Below are 27,978 nucleotides of genomic sequence, written 5' to 3'. Positions count from 1 at the left end.
AGCCCATGGCTCCCCTGCTCACATGCATGTGCCATTGTCCCATCGGATTTCACTTTCAGAACAAAAGTTCACAGATAAGTTATTAAGAATTTCAAGACATTAACATCAGTGTATGAAACCAATCTTGAGGCCCTTCTGATGGTGGGCTCTATGTGATTTTTTTTAAAACAAGCATCAGGGGCAAATCTAATTTGGTCTTGAGTACCCAGGTATTGGGGCTTCCCTGGTGGCTCAGATGGTAAGGAATCCTGCAATGCAGGAGACTCAGGTTCGATCCTGGATTGGCAAGTTCCCCTGGAGAAGGGAATGGCAACCCACTCCAGTATTCTTGCCTGGGAAATCCCATGAACAGAGGAGTCTGCTGGGCTACAGTCCATGAGGTTGCAAAGAGTCAGACACGACTGAGAGACTAACACACACACACACAGAGGTATTAGCAACATCTTCTAGATTCTAGAAACCAATTTGGACACTGTACTAACAAGTGCCCTTGGAGGCACATCTCTTTTTAATCCCATTGCCTTGTTCATCTCCAGGTCCATTGATTTGTTTATAGCTTATTCACAGAGGTCTCATCCAAGCTGTACCTCTGCACGGAGGTTTGGGGTGGGTGTGGGATGCAGAGTGCCCTTCGAAGTTCATTCAGGCAAGATGGGCACAGAAGGGAACACTCGTGGACAGGGAAAGTTCTAAAAGGATGCAGAATCACTATCTCTTCCTTCTTCCTCTCTCTCCATCCTCCTTGGATCTGTATGATTGTGGTGTGAGCATGAGAACCCAGAAGACAGAAATCCTAGCCTTTCGTGAGTACCCTATAGGACGCTTTGTACGAGTCTCTAAGGGCAGGACTTCATCGCCCTCACAGTAGCCTGAGGAAGGCAGGTTTCTACTGGCCATTTTAACAGATGACAAAGCTGAGGTCACATGGCATCACCAAGGTTGGTACCTGGTGGAGCTGGCCTTGAAGGAGTGGTGGGCATCCAGAGTGCGTCTTGGGCGGTGACCCGGATTCTCCAAGGTGACACAGCTGGTCACCTAGTCACCATCATGGCTGCCTGACCCTTGAGTTCCCAGCTTTGGCATCCAATGGCCTGAGTCAGTCAATGCTCAGCGTGGCCTCTGACCAGCTCTGTGACCTTGACTGAGTCCTGTTGGCTTCCTTTGATCTGGGTTCCTCTGTCCAGGCAAGGGGGTAATTATGCCCGCCTCCCAATGCCATCATGAAGGCAAGAATGAAGGAGCATGGGTTCAAGTTCCAGCAGCAATGCTGGTACAGAGGAGACCTCCCAGTCCCTGAGTTCTGGCCACTCTCCACCCCTTTTGAGCTGGTGTCACATCTCTGGGAGAAGGGGGGTATGGTGGCCTTCTGGACACGGTGCTACCTTGGTTCCCCATCCACCCAGCTCTTTCGCTGTAGCTTTTAAAGGGAACTGGCCAAGTGTCCCTGGTAACTGATGCTTCCAGTCTTATATGATGACTTGCTGATCATTGCAGAGGAGTGTATACAATGACTGGGCAAGAATAAGGTCTTCATGCTCCCAGAGTTCTCAAGTTTAAAGGGTTCCCATCAGCTTTTTCCCTACCCTGACAGACTCACCCCATAATTTGCCAAATTCTTCTGCTGAGAATTTTTGAAGCTTCGATGTCTTCAGATTTCATTTTGAATTTGAAAATGTCCAGCTTCCTTCCCACCAGTGTGGGAGGTGGGTAAAGGGAGGTGATGTGTCTTTCCATTGGAAATTGCTGTCCTTCGGAGCAGCTGCATTTATAACTGAGAGAGGGATGGTTCGAGGGAAGAATGGGAGGAAGAGGAAATGGGTAGATTGAACCCAGGAGGCCTTTCTGGAGGAGGGGGCTTTCAGCTGTGCCTTCCAGGAAAAGGGGAAGAGCTGGGGAGGCAGTGTGGGAGGGATTTTGGCAGATAATGCAGAGAAAAATCCCCCTCAGAGCACCCCCGACCCACCCAGCTTTGAGGTTGAGCTACCACCTCCCCCTGGGTAAGAGGACATCCTTGCCCCAGGGGTCTCTAGCTAGCAGAGAAGGGATGGCTCCATTGATCCCACAAGTGCGATCTCAATAGTTGCAGGTCAGCAGTTACCAGAAGGGCTTGGGAGACCTGCCCGTGTTCATATTGGCTGGTCCATGCTTAGCGGACGAGTTAATTGGGGGCCCTCCCAGGGAGAGCCCATTGATGGTACGCCGCTCTTAATGAGACTCAGCTCCCCACGGGATGTGATAATTAATCAGGAAGCATATTGTTAGGGGATCAGCTGCCTTGTCTCCTCATGTATGCCTTGTGTACACAGGAAAAAGGAGAAACTTGCCCTTTTTCCATTGAAACTGGTTGAAAAGTTCATCATCTCGTCCTTGTGTATGGTTTGGCTTTCAGCGTGGTTCCAGGGTGTTGGGGTCCGTTTCTGTCCGGCATGATGAGAACCCCAGTGAGGATATTATTTATCTTTCTCGTTCAACTTCTGGTTGCAGATCTCCTGAAGTCTCAGCCCCATTCAGGACCCCAAGCCATCTGCACTCAGAGCACACTGTTTTTCTGACTGAGACCAATCCCATCATACCTTCCCATCGTTATGGATGACATCCTAGAAGAAGGGGCCAATGATCCCTCACTCCTAAGGCTGTGATGTGAACTATAAAAAGCAAGTAACAAATGGACCCTTCTCAGGGCCTTACGGGGGTGTCTTTGTAACCTCCCTGTCACCACTACCACCTCTTCTAAGACGAAATGCCTTCAATCTTAGAGAAACTATTCCCTCCACTTCCTCTTTGCTTACTCCCACGTCAGAGGGAGCAGTGTTCCATCCTCCTCTGCCTCTCCTGTGACCTCCATCCGTTGTTTCTCCACCTTCACTTGATTCTCCTTAAGTCTCTTTCAACCCCCTATCTTCTTTTCAGCCTTCGGGGACTCTCTTCCTCAGGGTGTTTCTCCCCCTTCATCTGCCTACATCTTTCTCTCACCCTCCCCTCATGTTTCTTCAGAGAGCAGGCTGCCCCTGCTTCCTCTTCTTCATTCCACCGGACTGTTGTCTAAAGTGGGTGGGGGGTGGGGAGAGCCAGTGTCGGGGGAGCTGAACCCTTAACCTCTGGGATCTGGTGCTGGGTCCTGGGAGTGTCGTACTTGAGGTGAATTGTAGGTCACCCTGGTGGTGTCAGAGAATTCCTTGGTGGTGTGGGGAAGTCCACCCCCATCTCTCCCCACCCCCCCCACACACACAGATTGGTGACCAGAATGGTTAGAGACAAAGTAAGCCTGGAAAGACCATTCTTAACGGAATAGATCATAGAAGAAAAATCAAAATGGTCTTGACAAGTGGAATACTGAACCCAGAGAAATAAACCTGGGCACACAGCCCTATTACAAGATTACAATTTCAGCTGGACCACAAGAGCCTTGCATCTTGAGTTATAGTTGTGCTCAGACTTGGGAATTGCCATCTTCCCACCAAAACCCTTCTCATGGAAGTTTCTCGGGCTGTGTGGTGGCAAAGGGCCCACTCTGCTTGCCCCTTGGCTTCTTCCTTGCTCCTCCTGTACTATTCAACTCTGTCTGACACTGTTAGCTTGATGCCCTTCATGGGACCTTTTTCTCATCCCATCGTCCCACTTTGGCCTTATTCCCTGGCTTTTCTGATTTTTTCCTTCTTGGGCTCTTTGACCTCCCTTTCAAGTGTTTCCTTAACCTTTATATTTAAAAGTCAGTGTTCCTTAAAATTCAAATCTCAGTGTCGCTGGACTTTCTAATCTCCCCCTAGTCATTTGTTTGCTGTTCATTTAAAGTATGTTCTTTGAAGACCTACAGTTGAGGACTGTTCTAGGAGCCAGTGATACAACAGAGGACAAAGAGACAAAAATGTCTGTCCATAAAGGGCTTATATTCTAAGGGAAGAGAGGCAATAAATGGATGAGTGAACAGCTAGATCAGTGGTGGATTGTGGTTAAAGTCACAGTGAACAACCAAGGTTAAGAGACTGAGCCTGTCAGGGCTCCTCTTTGAGGCAAGAGAGTCAGGGAGGGTCCCCTGTGAAGGTACATTTGAGCACAGATGGACTTTGTGCATTCCCAAGGGTCCCTCTAGACCACAGCCGCCTAGATCCTCGTCTCTGGGAGCCCCCAGTCCACCAAAGCCACGTTCCCGATTGCCTCCTGGACAGCTTCCGCAGGCCATCTGGGGACCCCTGAAACCACAGACTGAGCTCTCATACCAAACCTCTGCCTCCTCCTCCGTTTCCCCATTTGGTTCACAGCACTGCCAGCTCTTCACTCCCCCAAGCTAGAGACTCCAGACTTCCCTTCCCACCTTCTCCTTTTCTACTCCCCTGATCCAATCAGGCGTCATCAGGGTCCTTGCCTTCCTCCTCATGCCCTCATTCACACGCCCCTTCTCTCACCTGTACTCCCTCAGGATACTCCAAATGAGTTTGGCAGCCTCTAGGTTTGCCCTGTGCCATGCTGTCTTTCCCATTACCAACAGGACGACCTTCGGAATTCATGAGTTAGATCTGCTCTCAAGCCTTCCATCTCTACCTACCCACTGCCTCCAGGATTAGCAGGTGTTCAACCTCCCTGGATCCCACTCTGCTGGTTCAGCTGCCTCATTTCCCTCCCCACTCCCACACCCTATGCTCTGGCCCCTCTGTCAAGAAAATCATCTCCCCAACACTTTGAAAATACCCTTTCTCCTTTTGTATGCTTTTCAGAATTTCCTGGACTGATCTATCCCTGCCCCCGCCCCACCCCCTGCTTCCCTGCTCTTAGTCTTTTGCTCACCTACCTTGCAGGCTGGGAATCCCTGGTGGCTCATATGGTAAAGAATCCGCCTGCAATATAGGAGACCCAGGTTTGATCCCTTGGTCAGGATGATACCCTGGAGGAGGGCATGGTAACCCACTCCAGTAGTCTTGCCTGGAGAATCCCATGGACAGAGGAGCCTGGCAGGCTACAGTCCATGGGGTCGCAGAGTCGGACACGACTGAGCAACTAACACAACAACTCTGTAGGTTTTTAACCTTAGTGCAGTAGCCAACTCTGTTCTGTGAAGCTTTGCCCCATTCTCTTCCCCCACCTTGCCCTCCTCTCCTTTGTTGGGATACCATAGTGCTTGTATCAGATTGGACTCCCCTGGTTTAGAAGGGTTCTCTGAATTCCATTAGCCTACATTGTACCTGGTTGAACCGTAAGAAACTCCTGTTCTTTTAGTTAATATCAGGAAGCTTGTATGGTTCAATCTACTGTATCCAGTTTATGTCAATACTTGTTATTCCTGTTTGGGCTTTGCTTTCAGAAATATTCATACCTTCCACCAGAATGCTTTAAAACGTGGGGCTCAGAATAATTTTCAGCTCTCGGAGATATTTTGCATCCTGTTCATTCTACATAGTCCATTTTTCTGGCCAAAAATGGATGTGAACTTCAGAAAAGTTCTCAGTGTATACTCCGCTTTCTTTCTGGCTATGAACAACTTTCCTGTCATGTTTCTTCTGATTCACAAAATTCTTCTGGTTTGTCACAAACACCAGTGAGGATTTGAGGATGCTTAGAAAGTGATGCGATGGTAACTTCTAGAATTGTCATACTCATTTTCTCATGAAAAGAAAATGACAAAGTTGTGAACAAGGCAAAAGCAACACATAGTCTATTTATAGTTTTTCAAGGTGAAAAAGAGATCAGACTGTCAACTGGAGAATTTGTAAATATTTTGTCCAATGGTTATGATTTCCGTGACTCTGATACAGAGCTAGAGTGGCCCCTAAATTTAGAATGTCTTTTATATTCTGCCTGCCCACTTCCACCAACATTTTCAAATGCTCTTCTTAAGTAATAACCCCCCCAAATTATTCTGCCATTTCTATAATTGAATGATTTTGCTTTTGATTGAGTGATTGCACTTTTTAAATAAAACCCAATAATGTAGCTAATCACAGTTGTGCCCTTTTGTGCTGAATTGAATTTTGTTTGGGTATTAATTCTCTCTTGAACTGCTGAGGGAGAACAAGCCTGTCATGAAAGAACATTCGGCATCTTCCCCTCTGAATACACCTAAGCCATTTTTGAAAAATGTTTGCAGACCATCCTATGTGGACACATCATCACGTTTTCCTTTGTGGGTTAGTTACATCACATCCGTGTTTCTTTTTGCAAGTCTGAAATCTTAGGCTGCCATGCTTCTCAATCCTTCCACCATGAGACAATAAAGTTGTCTGGGGCCGGAATTCAAGGGACTGGCTAGTTGACTGTGGGCATGGTCTCCTAAGACAAGGCTGAAAGTGGAAAATGAGATGTACAAAATGAAAAATGTTGAAACAAGCTAAACTGGTTTTTAAAATCTTTTCTGGTTCAACCGGGCCGGAGGCATTGAATGTAGAAGTCTTCAGGGATTATCTCACATGAATGCATTAAAAGCTCAGGTTGTTAGAAGATTTTGATTCAGGATCTTATACCTTTTTTTGTTTTCAACAAACAGAGCAACAGACCTTCAAAACTTGGGAGAGGCCTTTTTAGGAGATGGTGGCCTCCTCCTTGTCTTTATGTCTGCTTCTGAGATGTGTTCACCCCCAAACAACTAGCAGACTGTCTGAATCAGGAAACCCATCACCCTGTACTTATCGGTGGTCATGAATGTATTTAACTCAAGTTTCTAGAATTTTTTTTTAATTGAGGTACAACTGACATACAATATTATGTTAATTTTAGGTATACAGCATAGTGATTCAGTGTTTGCATACATGGCAAAATGCTCACCATGATATGTCTAGTTGCTGTCTGTCACCTTACAAAGTTAATACAATATTATTGACTGTATTTCCCATACTGTACATTACATCCCCACAAGTCACTCATTATTATAACTGAAAATGTTTACATCCTAATCTCCTTCACCCGTTTCTCCCTCCTCCCCAAACCCTCTCCCCTCTGGAAGCCACCAGTCTTGTCTCTATGAGTCTGGATTTTGCTCATTTGGTTTGGTTTGTTTGTTGGATTCCACGTATAAGAGAAATCAGATGGTACAGTATCTGTCTTTCTCAGTCTGACTCACTTCACTTAGCGTCCATGGATGGACCTTGAGGGTGTTACACTGAATTTCTCTAAATCTTTTGAATAGGAGCAGTGAAGGTGAGCAGGTCAAACAAATGTTTAAAAATGGTGGAGAAATTAGTGATGTTTGGAACCATATAGCTTATAACTCTGATATATATGCTTAGATGGGTTGAGAACATTGGTTCAATAGTATCTGAGGATGCAAGGAGACTTGTGAGAGCAGTAGTCACAATCATTGTTTTTAAAATAGCCTTTCTGCTGAACAATTAGAACGTTCTTGAAAACAGCCTTTTGACTCCAAATGTGGGATTCTAAGGACTAAGGCTCCATACAGAAATAACCAGATCAAGAAGAAAAACCACTCTAGTTTGATTTTTTAACCAAGGAGTCAGCAAACTGTCAGCTAGATATACTTGTAGCATATTATGTTCCTTTTAAAATAAAGATGGATACTTTTTTATGAAATAGGTTTCAGCTGAAGTTTCTCTTACTATCTCATATGTTAGCTATAGATAAGGAAAAGGGTTCTGGGGCTGAATTGCTATACTGCTGTTGTTAAATCGGTGTTTAGGCCCTCCTCCTTCTTCTGTCCTTTTTCTCCCCTCTTTGATATGTTCAGGTCAATCTAGCTAGCTTGCTAGAGGTTGTGTGAAAGACACATTTTAGAAAATTGGAAGTGTGGTTGATTTACAGTGTTGTTAATAGTTTCAGGTGTATAGGACAGAGATTCAGAAGATATTCATATATGCATATCTGTCCTTTTTCTGATTCCTTTCCATTGTAGATACTTAAAAGATATTGAGTATAGTTCCATGTGCTAGCAAGTAAGGCCTTGTTGTTTATCTATTTCATACATGGTAGTGTGTATAATCTCAAACTCCTAATTTACCCCTTCCCTCCCCTTTTGCCTTTGGTAACATTAAGTTTGCTTTCTTCCGTCAGTCCATGGGTCTCCTTTTGTACATGGTAACTGGTATCATTTTTGTTTGATTTTTACATTCCACATATAAGTGATGTCATATGGCATTCTGTCTTTTTCTGGAAAAACACATATTAAAGGAAGAAAAAGAAAACGGAGACTCCGGGCAAGTCTTTTACCTGGATCCTAGGGTCTAGGGTCAAGGGTAAAGGAAATAAAACAAACTGATGCGGTGTCCAGGGGTCCCAGGGGAAGGTGAGAGTTCCCTTGTGGGAAGAAATGAGGCTTTCTGCAGAAACACACAGGGGCCGGCGGAGCGCCGAGTCACGTGGTGGGAGGGGGCTCTCTTCTCTCTCACAGCCCCTGCTCTGATGTCACAAATCTATTCTTTCCTGGGAGAATTAATTAGCATTCGTCGGGTGCAGTTGGCGAGGAGGAAGGAGGGAGCTGGAGCGCGCGTGTAGGCAGGCGAGCCAGAGGCGCAGCGCGGTCTGTGGGGCGCGGGGGGTGCCCCCCCCCGGGAGCCGCATCGGGGACTTGGGCAGCGGCGAGCAGGGGTGGCGGTGTTATAACCGGGATCCTCCGTGACGTATGGCTGCCGGCCCCTTGGCAGCTGTCTTTCTGGACCAGTAGGCGGAGGGGAATTGACGCCGCCGGAGACTTTTGCATCTTGGAAGGGACTGTAATCTTCTGGAGTGAAGAACCGAAGCTCTCCATCACCCGGGTGTAAATAAGAGCCGGAGGGGAGAGCAAAAGAAAAGGAAGAGGAGGGGGAGACGTGGGTGTCGGGGGCGGGGGAGCGGGCAAAGCATTTTTGGTGGATGGTATGAAGCCAGCCATGGAAACTGCAGCGGAGGAGAATACTGAACAGAGCCGAGAAAGAAAAGGTACCCTGGGCTCTGAGAAGAGCCCATGTAAAGCTTTTCACTGCGGGGGGAGTGGCTAGAAAGGGGCAGCTGGATTTGTGTCTCTGAAACTATCCGGATGGCCTGGTCTGGCTCTTAGGGTGGTTTTCTCCTAGAGGCTGGTGTTAAATGAATAGAGAGCAGCCTCTTTTGAGTGCATCACTCGTCCAAATCTTTCTCCCAAACGTGGTATTGCACGGAAGGAGGTCCACAATCTGTCACCTTGGGAAGCTGGGTTGGGGAAATTGTCTGTTTTAATTACTATAATGAGCCCTAACTGAGATCCTAGGCTCGGCAAGTTATATTCCGGGGACATGGAATGCATTGTCTGTTAGTAATGCAGAGGGGAAACGGGAGGGACACGCGTATCAAAATACGCTTTGGTTCTGCTGATGCTGTACTGATTTTGGACATGCTCTAATTTTTGTATTTAATGCGATTGCTATTTCTGTGTATCAGACCCTAACTCTGATGTGTAATAACCATTTACAGTTGGAGCTTGAGAGAGAAAACATCAGCTCTGTGGGCTAGTACTGATGGAAGACGGTTGCGGGGGGTGGGGGGGGGGTGCGTGGGTGGGTGGGGAGGTTAGTCTTTTGCTGTTTCTGACTTGGAGATCTCCAACAGGAAAATCCACACAGGTCCTGTTCTTCAAAGGGCATCTGAGAACACATCCCGATCTTGACTTTTGCGAGAAGTCAGTGTTTTGCGGTAGGAAGATGGCAGAAAATAGAGGCTAACATTAATCTCTCTTTTCCTAGATAATGACTGGTTTAGGTTCACTACCTCACAGAATCAGCTCAGGCCCTGTGAGGTGAAGAGCATCTCACTGCATTGTAATTTACCTCCTTCACCCAAAGTTACTGTCCTAAAGGCACCAGAACACGTTCGGTACCTGCAGTGGCTCTTATAGCAAAAGCTCCCCATGCTAGGGTTGTTTCTCCTGACCCTGACATCCACTAATAGTCACTAAACAATAGTCAGTCTCCCGGATAGAGATACAGGTACGTTTTACATAAGACTATGTAGGTTGATCCGTCTGAAATTCCTGATAGTCAACCATTTTGCATCTGCAAAAACAGCAATTTCGAGAATTTCACTGTGCTAGCATGCTTGGGTAGAACAGTCCTTGAATAACATTCTCCCCTAAACTGAGCAATTTCACTTTTTAAATTAATTGCTTTTCAAAGTATGATAAAATATGCAGAGAACAAAATGTGCCTTTTGAACCATTCTTAGATGGATAATTCGGTGGAATTAAGTACATAGCATTTAGATTTCTGCAATTGATAGTTGAGCTTAATTGCTGCGGCAAACCTACTGCCCCCCCCAAACAACAGCAAAAGCCAGCCCCCATATCCCCCTGCCTTTTCTTATATGTATACATTTGTTCATTTATATGAATGACCAAATAGCAGTAAGAGAAGCTTGCGGGAATATTTGTAAAGCTAAGGAACTGAGATAAAAGTTGAAAGATTGATTTCCATGACAAATAGAGACAAAGCTTGGGAGATGTAATCACGCAATAACAGCATTGTTGTGAAGAAGCCAATCACAGTTGTAGCAATTTTCCCCAAAATAGATGCTTAGAACACACTTTGTATTAATATGCAGCTGAAACCACTTTTGGTCTCCACAGAAGCAAGAACAGGGCATAAAACCAATGTAGAATCCTTACTACCTAACTCTGGTTCTCACCATTGTTTATCTTCTGGAGTGCTATTAATTCATATCCATTAAATATTTATTATTTAATACCAAAAATCTACAGCTGCTACTCCATCCCTGGCAGTCTGTATATGAAAACTCATTAGTGAGGGTTCCAGAGACAAAATTAGAAGCAAAAGATAATTTCTGGAGGAACTTTAAAAATTAACAAAATGGATAAACACTAGCTGTTGAATAGTCCAGATGTACCAAGTTACTGCAAGACACGGTCACACGTATAGCTTATACTCGAGTAAGAACATGGGCCCGGGATTGGATTTTGAGCACAGCAACAGGGGTCACGCTTGCCCTTAACCCACCACGAGTGTTGATCTGGACGGCAGCCTGCCTGCTGAGCTTGGTTTAAATGAACAAGTTCATCTGCCAGCCAGGCAGAGTCAAAGCTTCCACGAGTGTGTCTTTGTAGTGTGCCCAGTTTGCTCTCCCATCGTAGTCCAAGGCACATACAGAGGCATAAAATGATAAACATTTTTGGACATGCTCGCCACTCCAGGATTCCTTCAGACTTAATTTTAAATTTATAAAATCAGTGTTCACTTAAATGAATATTTACAAGTTTGACACAGAGAATGCATTATATAATTCTTGAGCAGGTGGATCTGGGGGGATGGGATGGTTTCCTTTAAGCCTGTCACCAAAGGATTTATTTTAGTAAATTGAATCCTCTACATTTTGTCACTTCCCACAGAGCGTTTTATGCACATGTATTTTTCCCCCTCTATTCTTCCTTTCCCAGTTGTTTTCATTGTCGGTGGTACGGGCGATACTTATCTCTGAATTTGGAGTATTATTGCCCAGTGGCTAAAACCCAGTAGCTTGTGGATTAATGGCTTTAGATAATTATTAATAATGTTTACTAAGAATACAAGTTATTATAAACTGATCTCAGCTTTTCCAGACAGTCTCACTTCTCAGAGTTTTAGCAGGACAAAGAAAGCTGTTTCTTTAAACTCAATCAGAATGACTTTGTTCCTGTTGTAAACAAAGATAATCCAAGTCCTTAAAAAAAAAAAAAAGAGTATGTGTTTTGAAACAGTCTCCTAGCTTTTGTCATGGAACCCTACTGGATGCTTAAAATTCACAAGAAGTAATTTAGCCTTTATTCAGGAATTTTTACAGAAAGCAAGAGGTTTTCTCAGAAGGATGTAAACAAAAAAAGCCAAATTATTACCAATGACAGTTTTTAAATCGGAAGCATTAAATTAAATCAAAGTGTTGGGGATTCAGTAAGCAGATTCACTGAAATGGAATAAGTGGAGGAAATGAAGACAGAATAAAAGCAACTAGATCATGAGACTCGATAATAAAGAGATGAGAGTGAGGTTTCTATTTATTTCTGTGGAGTATTACTTGATGTCAATTCATTTGTGAAAAACCAATGCATCTAGACTCACTGGGAGGGTGTAATCTAGGGGCAGAAAAAACAATGGAATCACTTGCTCTATTAGATGGGAAAAAAACCCTAAGTATCTGTTAGGAAAATTATTTTTATTACATGTAGGAAATTGGAGTCTACTGAAGCAATTGTAGTCAGGCTAGTTAAGCTCCTGTGAATCATTGCTCAACTACATTTCAGAACTCCAGGTGTCAAATTAAATTTCTAAGCACATAAAAAGAAAAATGTAGAAAACCAGGAATAATGTGTAATTTAAAATGAATTGCAGGCCATAGTCAACATAAGAAATGAATGTGAATGGTTGATATAATTAGAAAATGAACACATCCATTTAAATCTTTTTAATCAAATAGGTATAATTTCTTAGGTTTTTATTTTTTTTAAAAAATTGAGTGAAAGACGTGCACTTCTGGCCAAAAAAAAATTTATTTGTATTGTTTTTGTTTAGGAAGGAAAGCACTTCTCTAGAATATCTGACCTGTAGGCTAAAAACCCAGAGGGACACATTTAGCACATTACACTCATCCTGGTGATCTGGGAGTTATTTGATGTTGAGATTTTTATTGACATTTTCTGACTTGATTACGTACATATGATACGGAGAAAGTTGTAGATGCAGTTTTTTCCTATAAGCATCTTCCAAGGAGGACATTTGAAGAGAGTGTATCTGGGGATGAGACTAGAGAAAAGCAGGGCCGGCCAGATGGTGCTGGACATATGTGGCAGGTATGATACAGCTTGCTTTTATTTTTTTTAGAAAATTTAAATGTGGAGAAGATCTCAGCAAGCCAGTTGGTACCTCTCTTCCTTTGATACGATCATTTCCTTTCAAAGATTTGGCCTTGCTCATTCATTAGACAAAGAATTTGGACTCCTTTCTGGAGACGGAGATTTACCTTCCTTGGAAGTGAGCGGAAATCCTGAATTCCGATTGTAATGTTAAAAAACATCGTCTCTCCCTGTTATTTGGGAGTACATGCCAATGTAAACAGTCTTCATAACATGACTTATTAGCTTCACTGTATCTGAGAACACATGACGTAACCAGTGTCCCCATGACATAAGTTTCCCCTCACTGGGACTGGTGATAAATTGGCGTGTTCTGAGATACTCCCTTGCTTGTTTCTCCTTGAGACCCAGTGTCCATCCATGTGAGATGGTTGGCCAGGAATAAGGATGGCTGTGGGGTGGAGGAAGGTGGCTTTTAAGAGAGGGAAGCCAGACTCCCACCTTCACAAATGTACCTGGTTGTGCATTCTTTGGTTCATTTCTTTATTCATTTAATAATGCTCATCTCGGAAGCATCACCCTTCTTCTGCCCTGTCAGCTCATGTCATAGGAGCAGAAGGTGCCAACTCATCATAGGAACCATTCTGTAGAGTATAATCTTGCTTTTTACAGTACTCTTGCTGATTGGTGGCAGATTAAATCTCAGAGGATGATGTCCAAGAGGAGAATTTTGATCCTTGGCCAGCCCAGAGAAAGTATAATAGAGAAAATAAAATATTTTCCTATTTTGTAGACTCATTTGATGAATTGCATTTTTTTTTTTTTTTTTTTGTATTTCACGCCTGACTGACTGTCTTTGAGATCAGGGATCAGTGCACTTGATCTGTAATGGGCCCGAGAGTAAATATTTAGGCCCAGTGGGCCATGTAGTGTTGTAACTACTCAACGCTTCCAGGTAGTGTGAAACAGCCACAGATAGTGGATAAGCGCATAGGTGTGGCTGTGTTGCAGTAAAACTTCATTTGCAAAACCAGGTGGCCATCACTGGCTGACCCCTACTATATCCTGTAGTGTTGTTATAGCGTCCTTTAATATTTTAAACTCTGCTTGAGAATGGAGGATGACAGACATAGCTTTCAGAGACCTGGCCCACTGAGTATGGTTTATTTATTTATTTTTATTTAGGAAGCTTAATCTTTGTTATTTAGTTGCTTCCAGTGATAATTTCCTAGATGGCAGAAAGCACACCAGCCTGCAGTTTAGTTATATAGCCTCATCCCTAAATCACAGCATCTGAATCAATGGGGGGAAAGTGTCCACAGCATTATTTTTATTTTCTTTCGTCAACCCCCCCATCGTTTGTGTCGTGCCCATCTTTGGCGATGACCACTCAGTTCTCTGTTGCACCTCAGCCTCAACCATAAATAGTATGCAGTTGGCCAAGAAGTTCATTGGGATTTTTCGGTTCCCTCTTATGGAAAAACGCAATCAAACTTCTTGACCAAGACCATTTCTGAGATGTCATAGTATTCTGTGCTTCCTCGAGAATATCCAGAGGTCTCCTGCCCATGTCTCCCTCCTACTCTCTAAGGGGAGCATTTGCAGTCTTCCCACTGAAGAGCAGAAGCTGAAATCTTCCTGCATCTGAACGTTTTCCCCACTTCTTGGCAGTTGGCAGTCCAGAAAGGATGCCATTTTAAAACACTCCCCAAGCTGAGGTGTCCCCTCATGATCACGTGACTCCCTTTTAGATTTTGGGCCCCTGTTCTTTTAAACAAAACATATCCTATGTTCTTTAAAATTTTATAATTTGATGCTTACTGTCTTTAAGTTTGGCTCAGAGATACAAAATAGAGGGTTTTCTTTCCCTCCATATGGAAAGATGAATTGTTGTCCAGAGGCCTTGTCACGCACTTACTGACCCTGTCTCCACACCTACAGGAGGAGGAAGAATGCTGAACTGAGTGTCTTGGGCGTAGCCACCAGGCTTTACTCAGAAAACACGTTAGTGTTGGGCAGTGCATGGTTTTTCACTGTCATTGCCAAGTAGCTTGTGCCCATATGAGAGGATGAGGGCAGAGAAGGGATGGGCTGTTGACAGACATTTCCTGAATTGCCTACCCTGCCTTGGGTGAGGTTAGTGTGGTTGGGGGTCGGGGTAAGGGTGGGGACCTGGAGACCCGTTGCTTGATCCACAAGGTCCCAGGATATTCTCTTGCATGCAGCCAACTATTTATTTGGCAGACATAGATTGGGCACCTGCTGTGTATTGGACTTGGAGAGATAAATTTTTTGAAAGGAGGGTGAAAACTTTTCAGATAGAAGTGATCGAGTTACAGAGGGCTTATAGCCACTTTAACCAGGAGTATGACTTGGTCTCCTGGTTCTTTCCATTGGCCCCAGTGGGTTGCCCTGCTTTTGGAGAATATAGCACAACCCATGGTGTGAGAGAAACTCCCCTGAAGAGTAAACCAAAACTCTAAATGCAGGAAAGACTGAGAGTTCAGAACTTTTAAGAACCCTGAAATAGCATCAGGAGCTTGGGATCTGAAACACGTCTTGATGCACAGAAGCACAGTTTACCTCCAGACAGACCTCAGTAAAAGAGTAGAGACAGTGACAGCACAGGCCACAGTTGGATAACCTGCCCTCTGGAGTCATATCACCCACATTTACGCACAGGCTCCTCCCCTCCAGCTGTGTGGTCATGGGCAAATGACTTAACTCTCAGTTGCCCCTAGGTTCTTCATTTGTAAAGCTAGAGTAATAAGAGTACCTCCTTCATAGGATGGTTGTGACAAATACCTTGATCTCAAATGATTGAGGTCATGGTAACAGTGAGACTGTTTTTAATCTTATGTACCGGCATATCCCAAATGTTCTAAGCTGTGATTGCTTAGGAAGGTATCTGATTTAAACCTAATGCATGTGTAGAGGCCATCTAAAATTCACAGCTAAGGCAGATCCATCTCCTCTGACCCTAAACAGGGTCCTGAAATAAATTGCTTGAGGAAATCAGATCCCTGTGATTCCAGGTGGGAAACTTTGAAGTGTGTCCAATATTCTATTGGAGATCAAAGAAGCCCAACTAAAGAAATTGTGGACTGACTGGCATAACAACCATGGACTGAGCAAAAATTCTTTTTGGAAGGACTGTCTTGAAACTTAGGACTCAAACTTTGGAAAGACTAAAGTGATTGGCAGAATCAGAACATGTGACATTCCTTAAAAATGTATTGACTTAAATAGTTTTGCCTGTGTTACACATAGTTTTTTAAAAAAAACTTTAACACTTTGCATTAAAAAAAACTTCCTGAGGGAACAGGTGTAACATGCTTTGTGTGGTGCCCAGCACGTTGTAGCACACATCTCCATTTAACAACAGAACCAGCGGCAGTAAAAATACTTTCATTGTGCAGTTCTGATCTTGTCCTCACATCCTTTTCCCCCCTCTCAAATGCCTTTAACTCTCTTTAATGTCTCTAAAAAACATTACTTTATCATGAAACCAAAGAGATTTGCCCTAAAACACCACCTAGAACCGTAGGTCTTCACTTCCCAAGTGGAAATACCACGAGAGTTTTCAGAGACTGTGGAGAGCAGAGTCGGGTTTCATAATGGCTGGGGAGGTGTTCAGTGGATTTGCTCGGGGCATTTGCTCTTTTACCTTACCATGTGATGGTTTGCCTAGTCCTTATCCTCAGTGGTCTAAGATGCCCGATGGGTCATTATAATGTGCTCTTCTGATGGAATAATTCCCCCACATCAATGTCAGCACCATTTGTTTAATCCTTAAATATTTGTGGCACCCCGGAAGCCATAACCCATCATTAGGTTTGATAGGATTCTCAGCTAGAAACTGGCCACAGCGACCTTATGGTCTCTTGGGATTTCAGGGTTGTAATTCAGCTAACAGTTACCAGCATCTGATTCTGTGTCAGGCAAGTTGGTAGATAGTTTTCTGTCCGGTTCCCTAAGAAGTATGAGATATAGTCAGATTACTAGTTGGGACCTACTTGAGTCCCCAGGAGGCCACTTGTCACCTTGTGTGTGAGGAAGCCCTGCTTCAAGCCCAATGCCCACAGCCCTTTCTCTGTCAAGACACTGGGAGATAATTGGAACAAGATTGAATGTGGAAAATTCTAGACTCTGATGTCCTGAGCTTAGATAAGATGAGATGACAGAATACTGCTGATGTCATTGGGAAAACAGGAGTGTCACCTAAGATTCAGCAGACCATGGGGTTATTGGCTGGAACTAGCTACCATTAGAGCAAGCCTGGGTTCACCTTCACTTATGTAGCTACAATGATGATTGTGCTCTGTGGGTCTGAAAGGGAACTGAACAGAAAGAAAAAATACAATGGTGAGAAGCCAGCTTTTCCTTATCAACAGTATCTGCCCAAAATGAGCATTTGGAGGGGTAAGGAGGATTGGGAGGAGATGGAGAAAATAGAGAAGGAAAATATTGGTGATTTTTTTTTTTTGTCAACTTAAATTCAAAAATGGAGGAGGAGATGCTAACGTTCTCAGCATATCATGCCGAGTTGATAAGATGGTACTGCAAGGTTGCAGTACAATAGCGTTTTTTGTGTATTCGTCGTTTCCTTTAATTATATGGTAAAAGAATACATTAAAATGCTGATGTAGAATCTTTGCTGGAGATAGAGACACTGACTCTTTGCCACCTGAAATTGGCAGTGAACAGCAGAGCTGAAATGGAAATTGGCAGGTACCACTGGATGTACCCAGGCTCAAAGAACCACCAGTACCGTCCCGTGCCAACCCTGGGGGACAGGGCTAACCCCTTGAGCAGTCCAGGTAAATACAGCCTCGGGGTGCATTCGCATAGCAACTCAACTGTTATCTTTAATATGATTTGTGATAGCTCTTTTGGTTTGGTGCTGTTTTCTGTTTTGCTTGATGCATTCATTTGTTCACAGGGGCTGGGGTGGAAGTGGCCCTTTAAACATTGTTTTCATCATCTTTCTTTTTCTCTCTTCCTCTCCATTCCACCCCATCTTTCCCCTCTTTCTTCTCCCTCCTCCCTATTTTCTCCCCCTCACCTCTTCTTCTCAAAGGGAGCAAGGTGCAATGAGATGTGCCTTGGAGTTAAGCACGAAATGTCTAATATTTGAACCACCAGTGGGGTGGGGCAGTCATATGTGCCCATCATGGGACCAAGAACTGAACTGGGACATTTGAGGAGCCTGGGCTCTGAGAGTGCTGTCAGTGGCCCCAAACATCTCTCTGGCCACATGGCTCTTCAGCCCTCTGATTTATTAACATCAGTCTGTTACCTTTGAGAAGGAAAACTCAAAGCCCATGAAATGAGGATCATATACTTGGGTACTTGACCCCATCAGGTAGGTCCATGGGGTCCGATCTCTAGTCTCCTTGCTCAGAGGAACACTGGCCTCTCAAAACATCTAAGTGCTGGGTCTGAGTAAACTGTGCATCAGCCCGTCTGGGGACCTGGAAGGGGAGAAACCTGAGCGATATGCACACCCACCCTCCACATCCCTGAAGTCCACACAGCTAAGATTCAGTGGTTTTAAATTACTTAAAATGGGAATACAAAGGGATGGTGGTGGGTCAGAGAAACACGCCAGGCTTCAAGTTATTGCTGGAATTCTGTGTGAACCCATAGCATTGTTCATCCGAAATGTCTTCTTACTTCTGCAAGAATAAATCAGAAATGACAGCATAGAACCGAAAAGTCTAGAAAGAGCAATCTAGAGGTACAATGTAAGACCTACACTGAGTTACAAAGTCATAGCACCTGTCATTCACTTAATAATTAAAACTTTTTTCCTTTAAAACCTGAATTGTGGCTTCAGGTTAATTAACATGAAATCTGTCTTTGGATTTAGTTCTATGCGTTGAGTGACATATTCCTTCACTCCATGTCTGGCCACTAGGCGCCAGCTCTGTGTGCCTGTGTAGTGCCGGCTCGAAGAGGTGAGCAAGAAATGCCACCAGACATTTGTTCTCTTGGAGCCTTTGAAGGATGGAAGGTTCTAGAAGCTTGATTTTTTAAAATTGCCATTAGGCGTGATGTATCCATACAGTGGAATACTGTGTGGCGGTGAGAGGGAATGAAGGACGCATACTGCAACACAGATGGGTCTCAGAAACAGGATGCTGAGTCAAAGATGACACATGAGAGCAAATACTGCAGGGTTCCACTGACATGAAATGGCAAATCCAGAGAGACAGAAAATAGCTGAGTGAGTGCCGGAGGCTGGGGGAGGCAGCGCTGGGGAGTGACTGCTGAGGGTACAAGGATCCTTTATGGAGTGATGGAGATGTTTTCAAATTAGATTGTGGTGATGGTTACACCACGCTGTAAATTGACTCAAAACCACACTGGTCCGTACACTTAAAAAGGTGAATTTTCTATGTAAACTTAGCTCAAAAGCCTCCCCCGCTCCTCGCCCTGAAAAGGAAAATATGTATAATTGAATGGCAGAGAGGGAAAGAGAATGGGCAGTACTTGTTAACATGACAAGAAGGTCTCCACATTATCTGTAACGGCTGGGCTAAATTCTTAATTTAGTTAAGAATTCAGAAGAGTTGGGGCTTTTGAAAAGTGATGTGGTGCACATACCGTATGCACTTGCCGTGTCCCCAGCAAGGTCCGGGTGCGCCCCTCAAGTCCAACACATGGATCTTTCTGGAGCACTGAACTTAGGTCAGGGACATCTGCGAACAGCATCTGGGCCATTCAAGGTCAGTTCTGGATATCAAGGGAATTCAGAGCAGAATGGGTTTCACTGCCAGATGAACTCCACTCCCACCCCACCCCCAAAAAGAAACCAACCTTAGTTTTCAGAGGTTCGAGAATTCTGGAGTGGTATGATGAGAAACTGTAGAACTCTAATAGTTAATCACATGGCTGGTGATGTTTCAGCTGAGAATTCCAGGATCAAGCAGGTTCTTGTCAAAGGGGGGAAAGAAAATCCCCAGAGGGAGGGACTGAACCTAGCCATGGTGTCGCCTTCCCAGTGGCCCAGAGATTTTGCTGTCTCCTCAGTCAGCGCAGTTGCCATTCTGTGCTTAGATCCCAAACCAGATGGTGTGAGGGAAAAAATAGACGATTCCATATGGCTCTTGTGTCTTTTATTTTCCCCGTTTGCAGAGTTCTCAGTTTCTTTCCAGTGGGGGACAGACCACAGTGGGAAGAGGTTTTGGTCCACGCCGACGGGGAGATCTTTACCAAAGGAAAATGCAGGCACTGTGGCAGAGACCTCCTCCCCCAAACTGCTTACTCCCCGTGAGGGACGTCAAGGTGCTCCCAGTTTCCTTTGCCTCAGTCGTTTCCCATCTTCCTTTTTGGGTGAAACTTCTCTGTGGAGTTACATTTTTAGCACTTGGATAGTGAATCCTTCACCATCTGTACTGCTTTCTTCTTTCTGAATTAACTTCTTTGACCAGGTGGCATCCACATCTTCTTTGGGCCTCCAGGAAATCAAGGGGCGGGTGGCCACAAGGGCCACCTCAGGTGACACTGCCTTGGGGACCTAGGCCTGAGGCAGTGGCACTTGGGAAATAAGGAGCCCTTTGGGCTTCAGTTGTGTTCGATGGAATATTGTGCTTAGCGTGTAGGGTGTGGTTCAGGCTACTGCAGTTGTCACAAGGGCTTCAGTCAGTGTCATCAGAGAGAATTCAGATCCTCTCTTCCACATGCGGTCCATGGGCCAGCAGGATCAGCATCCCCTAGAAGCTTGTTACAAATGCAGAGTCTCAGGCCACCCCGAGGCCTGCTGAATCCAAGTCTGCATTTTCAGAACTTTCCAGATGATTCCTGGGCATAATGCAGTTCGAGAAGCACTAATTGAGAGCAAGGTCCAAAAGCAAGAAGGGAGAAGACAGAAGGAATTGAAGAGGTGGATTTACCCTCAAAAGTCTGAGAAATCGCTGTGTTTTCCATTGTCCTTTCTGTCCCTCTTTATGGGGAGGCAGGTGTAAGAATTGCCAGTCGTTAATGCACTGAGTCCTGGTTAGTTTGAAAGGCCGGTGACCTTGGATTCTCTTAGCCACTTGTCTGAAAATGTGCCTCCTCTTATTTCTTTGTTTAAAATCGTGGTGAATGAGAATGGGGGATGGGGCAGTGAAAATGGGTCCAGCTTGTCTCCTTCTGGAGAAAGCGAGGAGAAAGCAGTTGATAGGAGTTGGGAGAAGTTCTCAAATGCCCCTCATGATCTTCTTGAATATAATACAGTGACATGTAAGATGCTGTCACCTAATACAGCTGTAAGCTAAAAGACCAAGAATGACTATTCAGACACTGGTAAATCTGTGTAGTTCCGCATTCAGTCTACCAGGTAAGGAGTACAAAAACCACTCCCTTCTGCAGTTGCCAGTTCCCCTCCTGTTGTTGTCGTGGATGAGTCACTAAGTCATGTCCAAGTCTTTTGCGACCCTATGAACTGTAGCCCTCCAGGCTCCTCTGTCCATGGGATTTCCCAGGCAAGAATACTGGAGTGGGTTGCCATGCCCTCCTTCAGGGGATCTTCCAGACCCAGGGATCGAACCCACATCTCCTGCATTGGCAGGCCGGTTCTTTACCACTGAGCCAGCAGGGAAGCCCTTTCTGGCCAGCTCACAAATCCTAATGGCTCTAATGCTTGGACTCAGATGTTTTAGATAATTCCAGAAGTCCAGAGAGATCACCCTCTCACATACGGATTAGAACTAAAGGTGTGGGGAGAGCATGAGGAATGTTGGTATTTGGCCGAGTGTTGAGCAGGAAGCCCCCGTGTTGGGATTTCCATGGCCAAGATTCCCGGGCAGCCATGGAAATCCCAACACAATGGAAATCCCAACACAGGGGCTTCCTGCTCAACACTCGGCCAAATACTAACATTCCTGCTTGCTCAGTACTGTGCATCAGGTCCCACTGTGGGCTCCTCCTATCTGCCCAGGTGGGACCTGAGAAGGCAGGCCCCTTGAGATCCCTAGCCTTTCTCCCTCTGGCCCCCTAGCCTGGGACTTCTCTGCCATGGATCCACTCTATAGAGTGACACCTGAGATATGAGAGTCCTGGGAAATGCTATTGGATTTGGTGTTACACTGTCTTGTCACACTGTCCTAACCTATAGTTGTAAGGCAACTATGTTTGAGGCCTTTTCTGAAAACACTGTATTTCAAGGTGGGGAGCCTGTAATCTGTGTGCATCTTTGGTCTCTGTTGCTGGTCATGTGTGGACTATAGCCCGGGGTCTGATGGTGTCGTGTGAGTTTTCGGGCAGGGCAACTGATCCCCGGGGTCTGGCTGGAGAAGCATTCTCGGTTTACACAACCATGGCCGGGGGAAGCACCCAGCATGTGTGTCTGATGGCTGCCACTGACTGAAGGTGTTTCAGGTTACCTGGAGGTGAACAATGGACTCAGTACAAGCATGTTCTAGCCCGGGTTCATGCCATAATGTTTCTGAGTTTTTAAAGAGTTCTTTGCATTTTGTTTTCTGCTGTGGATTATTTATTCTATTTTCAAATTACCTGCAGTTTTCACCCCAAAATGTGCCAGTATAGGGCAGGTAACTATTTTATAACTTATTTACCAAAGGCTATTATGTCAGTCATATACATAGTTTTTCATTGACAAATGTTCAACTTTTTATCAGCTATACTGTTGGTATATGCTTAGCACTCAATTATGTAGCAGTGGCTGCCACTGTGTCTGTGACATACAGAACTCCCTTTGCCTTTCAGTCTTGTGTCTATTCCTCAGCTCAGAGCAGACAAAGAAAGAAGAGATGAAAAGCAGATCGGTCAGAACTGAGTGTCTATCTGGGGCTTTCTCTCAGGTACAGCATCTGGTTTTAGAGAAACTGACTTGGATTATTCAAAGCAGCAGTTTATAGTCTCTTAGAAACAGTGACATCTTATCTTCATTACCTTTATAATACCAACCCCCCCCGTGTTGTATGTTTTCAGTTTGAGTTAATTAAAATTAATTTTGTCTTGAACTCTTTTGCCTGCCCCCCTGCCCCAGAGAGCTAACTGGAGACATTGGGAAGCAGCTCAAGTCTGCTTTTAGATGTTAGTCTTCCCACCTCCCCAAGCTGTGTCCTTTTGTGGGTCCCTGTTCACTCACAAATAGGCCACACATACACCCATACCCGTGTGTTTCTAGATCTGTCAAAAGCTTTTGTGAAACGGCTTGTGCACCGGGAAGCAGAAAGCTCTGGAGGTCTGAGTCATCTAGGTATGGTGAGACTTTCTCTGAAGAGCAGCCTGTGTTTTTTCTAGGAACTTCCAGAGTCAGTGCTTTCACCCCAAGGAGTAACTCTAGTGGTGAAATGTCAGGCCAGGAGGAGCAAAACAGGTCTTTTCTGTGGTCTTAAGACAACCCTGTTCATGGTCATGTGCTCTTTCCCAGTGGTGATAGATGGAGATTCTGGAGATCTATGAGGACTTGGCTTAAACCAGGCTGATGATCACAACTGTGTTTCACCACACAAAGATCGCAACTGAGTTTTTGTGAATAAAGTTTTATTAGAACCAGCTATGGTCATTCATTTACAGATTGTCTGTGGCTGCTTTCCTACAAAAACAGCAAAATTGAGTAGTTTCAGCCATATGCTCTGCAAAGCCAAAGAGAATTATTATCTGGCCCTTTCCATTAAAAAAAAAAAAAAAAAAAAAGCCAAGCCCTGACTTAGAGTGATTGTATTCTTAGCACTCATTATAAATCCAGTCACTTATGGTAGGCAAGACCTAAACATTTTGCTAGTCACTCAGTTTCCTAAAATCTCCACCCAAGATCCCTCACCTTCTTCTCTCCAGGCTCCAGAATCCTTGCTCCCTGGGGTACTGGTTGTTCACAGGCTTTAGGCTAAAGCTCAGTCTTTCTTCAGAGGGTCCCTTGACTCTTTCTGGAAGCTCAGGCCCTTTGGCCTCTTACAAGCCCTTTTCTGAGTGTTCCCACAAGAAACCAAGTCCTGTTAAATAGACACCATGGGCTGTTTTCATCTATTACTCCATTTGTTGTACTTTAGCAAGTTTTATTTTCTGTGTTAAGTAAAAGAATCACCAAGGATGCTGGTTAAACGTTCAGATTGCCAGATTCCCCCTTTGGGGTGGGTCCCAGGAATTTGATTTGTTTTAATAAGCTCCCCAGGCAATTCAGAGCCACACTGAAGTCTGACCACCACTACTATATATGTGGAGGATCAAAATCTTAATGGAGAAAATAGTTCCTCATGATAACATCTTTGGTAAAGTATTGTTTCAGGTCAAAATACCTTTCTGAAGGGCAACATAAACTTGAAATTGAAAGGCAACTTGTATACATGTTTTCTATCAAGATGCCCAAAGCCAAATCACCACATCCCTAGCAGAGAGTGAATTTGAAGCAAACTTCTCTTGATGTTTTAAGATTGTCATTGCATCTTTGTGTCATTGCATTTTTTAAAAAAATGCTTTAAAGATTCTATTGTAGAGCTGCAGGCATATACCAGAGCTGAAGCTGTGTATTAGTTATCTACTGTTGCATGACAGATTAATCTTACACTCGATAGTCAGAAACAACAACATATATCATCTCAATTTCTGTAGGTCAGGAGTCTGGACTCTGCTTAGCTGTCTCTGGGTCTCTAACAAGGCTGTGACTGAAAGCATTGGCCAGGGCTGTAGTTTCATCTGAAGGCTCAACCATAGAAGAATCCACTGCCTAGATCACTTTTTGTGGTTGTTGTCAGGACTCAGTTCCTCAAAGACTGTGGAACTGAGGGCCTCGGCTACTCACTAGCTCTTGGCCCAAGACCTCCCTTGATTCTTTGCCATGTGGGCTTTCCCATATCTCCCTCATGACGTGGCGGCTGACTTCATCAGAGAGAGTGGGTGATAGAGTGTGCCAGCAATAGAGAGAGTGCTAGGAAGATGGAAGTCAGTTTTTTGAAACCTAATCAGGGAAGCTAGTCAGTAGGTTTAGCCCATACTTTGGGGGAGGGTATGAATATCAGGAGGTGAGGACCATTGGGGGTATCTTAGAAGGCTACCTGCTGCAAGCCATATAAATGTTTCAAAATGGAAATGCATCACGTGTCCCCTTAAAGCACTGGCTTCTCTGCTTAATGACAGTAGCCCCTACACTTTCCTGTCACCAAGTAGCCTATAGGTTCTGTAGCTGTAGGATATCTCCCTCCCCCACCACCAGCCCACCCCACCCAGGTCGATGTGGTTGTTAAGGCTCCTGACTTTTGCTGCCAATCCTTAGTTTCCAAAAGGGATTTATAACCTTTTACCATTACTACCATCTTTTGTAAAAATTGAACTTAAGAAGCATATCTTGAAAGGAAAAGGAAAAGAAAAAGTTCATTTTTAAAAACTTTTTTTGAGTTACAGTTGATATGCACAACGTGCATACATGTAAAGTGACCTGTTGGATCAGCTTTGACATACATATGTGCCCATGAAACGAGCAAAAAATTGACATGTCTGCCAATCCCCCAGGTCCCTTTGTAAGCCCTTTCTTTCCACACAACTACTGATTCGCCCTCTGTCTCTGGGTGAGTTGATATTTTCTGGAGTGGCCCCTAAGAAAATTCGTTCACATATATTCTCTCTTGTTTTCTCACCGAGCCATGCCTGTAAAATGCTGTGTGACTTTGCTTCACAGCTCCAAGCTTTGTCTGGTTTTTACCCTTCCTGCCTTCATTGAATACACCCTGCGCCCTTTGAATAAAACTCAAAAAGACGCATTCTGCTACCACCCACAGTGGAAGAGTTTAGTTTGCACCCACTGCAGTTCAGCCTACACGCTAGCACCAGACTAATCTCTCAAAAGCACACCTCAGATCATGTCACTCGCCTGTTCACAAACCTTCCCTCTCTCCTTACTGCCTACAAAATGAAGCACCCAGGGCTGCAGGCTGGCTCAGAGACCTCCCCACAGGAGGGCCTTGCCTGCCTCTCCAGCTTGTCTCCTGACACTGTCCCAATGCCCTTGACAAACTCCACCACATACGCCCTCAACTTTCCCTACTGGCGCCTAACCACATCAGTCCTGTTCTTCACTCATGCCTGTCAATCTCTCCTAACCACAGGATCCTTCTGTTCTTAAAGGCCTGTCTACACCACTGCCACCCACACGCCCCTTCCTAAGCTCCCCACACTAAGCCAAGGAGATGCCTCTACCTCCTTCCCCATGCCCCTGAGTCACCTCGCTCTTCATTCTACTTGAATATTTCTGCTGTGTTTGTGTCCCTCACCCCACTCCAAACTGTCAAGACCAGGAGGGCAGACCAAATCCCTGCAGCTCCCAGTATGGTGCCTTGCACATAGCAGCAATTCAATAGACACTCACTGAACTCAGTGCAATCTAGCAACACATAGACACTGAAACCTAGATGGTCAAGGAGGTTGAGTGATGCTAAAGCTTAATATTGCAGGGGCGCCTCAAATTTCCTGAACACCCTGCAGGAAATCTCTGTGCTCTTAAAACCTCTGTCATTTAGATTTAGAGCTAGCTTTCCAAAGAGTCTAACACAACTGAGCAAGCACACACTCATCCCCAACTTGCCTAGATTTCCCTGGTTCTTCTCTCCCCACTTCACTAGGCTTAGAGCACACATATGGTCTTTAGGAAAAACCTAAGCCAGTCCCCACAGAAGGTGAAGGACGGGACTAACAAGATCTCTGTCTTAACTTTATTTGCTCTCACCATGTGAACATAGCTTTCCTTTTCTGTGCTTGCTTATCTCCTACTCCAAGCCATATTGCACATGTGAGAGGCTCATCAATTGTGAGATGTTGCACAACATGTCACAAAAATGAAAAGTTTTAATTTCACAGATTTTAGGACCAGGTTTGAGAAGGATATCCCCCCCCAAAAAAAAACAGTTCTCTTTATATCATTAAAAATAGTTTCAGTGTTCTTGGCATTATACAGTTGGACTTGCACATTAATGACTCTAAGAAGGTCTTAAGAGAACTAGGAAGCAAGCTATCATTTGGGTGTTTTCTTAGGTCTTTAGCAGGAAGCTCCCGTGTCCACTGACTTCATGATACCTTCTTAATGGTACATACCAGTGGTTTACGGACTTTGGGGTGTAAAGTCCCTTTACTCTCTTAAAAATAATTGAAGGCCCTGAAAGCTTTTGCTCATGTGGGTTATATCTCTAGGTATTTTTGTATTAGAAATTATAACTAACATATTACTTAAGTAATGTTTTCATCATAGAAGTTAAAAGTTATATAATTTATTTTTATATTGTCTTTATTAGTATTTGACCTCAGAAATAGATTATATTCTATCCTTTAAAAAATAATGAACTTATTTAAAATGTTACTAATAAATCCATAACCTGGTAACAAAAATAATGTTTGAGAAAGATAACTCTTCCCAAACAAGGCAAAGCTTGAGTGAGAAGAGCAGCACTGTTTTACATTTTATCAGATCTCTGTAATATCTGGCTTAATATTCAACAGCTGTTATCTTTACATCTGCCTCTGCCCTCACTCACAGGCATCTTGGAGCATCTAGTTTTTGCTGAAGTGTATGAAGAAAACTCAGTCTCTCACAGATAGGTGGTTGGAGAAGGGAGGAATGTTTTAATGGCCTTTTCATGTTTTTGTGGAACTCTTCCTTGATAATGCACCAAAATCCAGCAAGTGGTTGATTGATAATGTGGAATAAAGATTATTGATAATGTGGAATCTGAAACTGTATTAGTGAACTTTTTCTACTCCGTTCCATTAAAATCTATTGCTCTCCCTTGCAGTCTGATCGGTCTGTATTAGAGAATGATTTTGTAACATCCTTCATTGGTCACTTGGAAAATACCGGTTCTCTGGCTGGTACAAATCTTCCAAGTATTGACACATTTTATTATACCATATCCCAAAAGTCACATTTCATTAACATCACCACTGATTTCATTAGGAAGTTTTCTAAGTACTGGGAAGCTGGGCCTTTCACAGGTGCAAGTTTTCCAAAATTGATTGGCAAGATATTGTCGCTTATTTTCTTTGAAGTTGACAAGCTCATTTACATCATTTTTAAGAAAATTTGTGCCAGATAACCAAGTCTGTGTGTGTATCATGTTTCAGGTACAGTATTACAATTCAGCATCTGTATACAACATCTGTGTACACTGCAGAGTGGTCATCACCACAAAATCTAGTTACCGTCCATCACCAGACTAACAGTTGACCCCTTCACCCATTTCACCCAACCCCCGACCCCCTTCCTCTCTGGTAACTACCCATCTGTTCTCTGTATCTATGAATTGTTTTTTGTTTTT

General features: G+C 44.2%; 1 protein-coding gene across 6 annotated transcripts in view; it reads left to right on the top strand.

Moving 5' to 3' along the window:
• The window catches only part of GPM6B (glycoprotein M6B), a 161,019-nt gene that overhangs the window by 106,044 nt on the left and 26,997 nt on the right, over window positions 1-27,978 (top strand). The window contains exons 1-2 of one of the 6 annotated variants that reach the window (XM_086386748.1): window positions 8,400-8,856; window positions 17,428-17,547. The exons of 2 other annotated variants lie outside the window; for them this stretch is intronic. In XM_086386748.1, coding sequence (XP_086242874.1) covers window positions 8,796-8,856; window positions 17,428-17,547 — 181 coding nt within the window. In that variant the 5' untranslated portion in view covers window positions 8,400-8,795. Of the gene's footprint in view, window positions 1-8,355; window positions 8,857-17,427; window positions 17,548-27,978 lie in introns of those variants that run through there. 3 more of the 6 variants (XM_086386753.1, XM_086386751.1, XM_086386749.1) reach the window with 3 other exon arrangements.

Source organism: Bos grunniens, chromosome X (genome assembly GCF_055505025.1).
Source record: "Bos grunniens cultivar Pamir isolate PY7600 chromosome X, Bosgru_T2T1.0, whole genome shotgun sequence".
NCBI classification, from domain to species: Eukaryota; Metazoa; Chordata; class Mammalia; order Artiodactyla; family Bovidae; genus Bos; species Bos grunniens.
The sequence above is the reverse complement of the archived record's forward strand: the minus strand, read 5'-3'. Positions and strand labels throughout refer to the sequence as shown.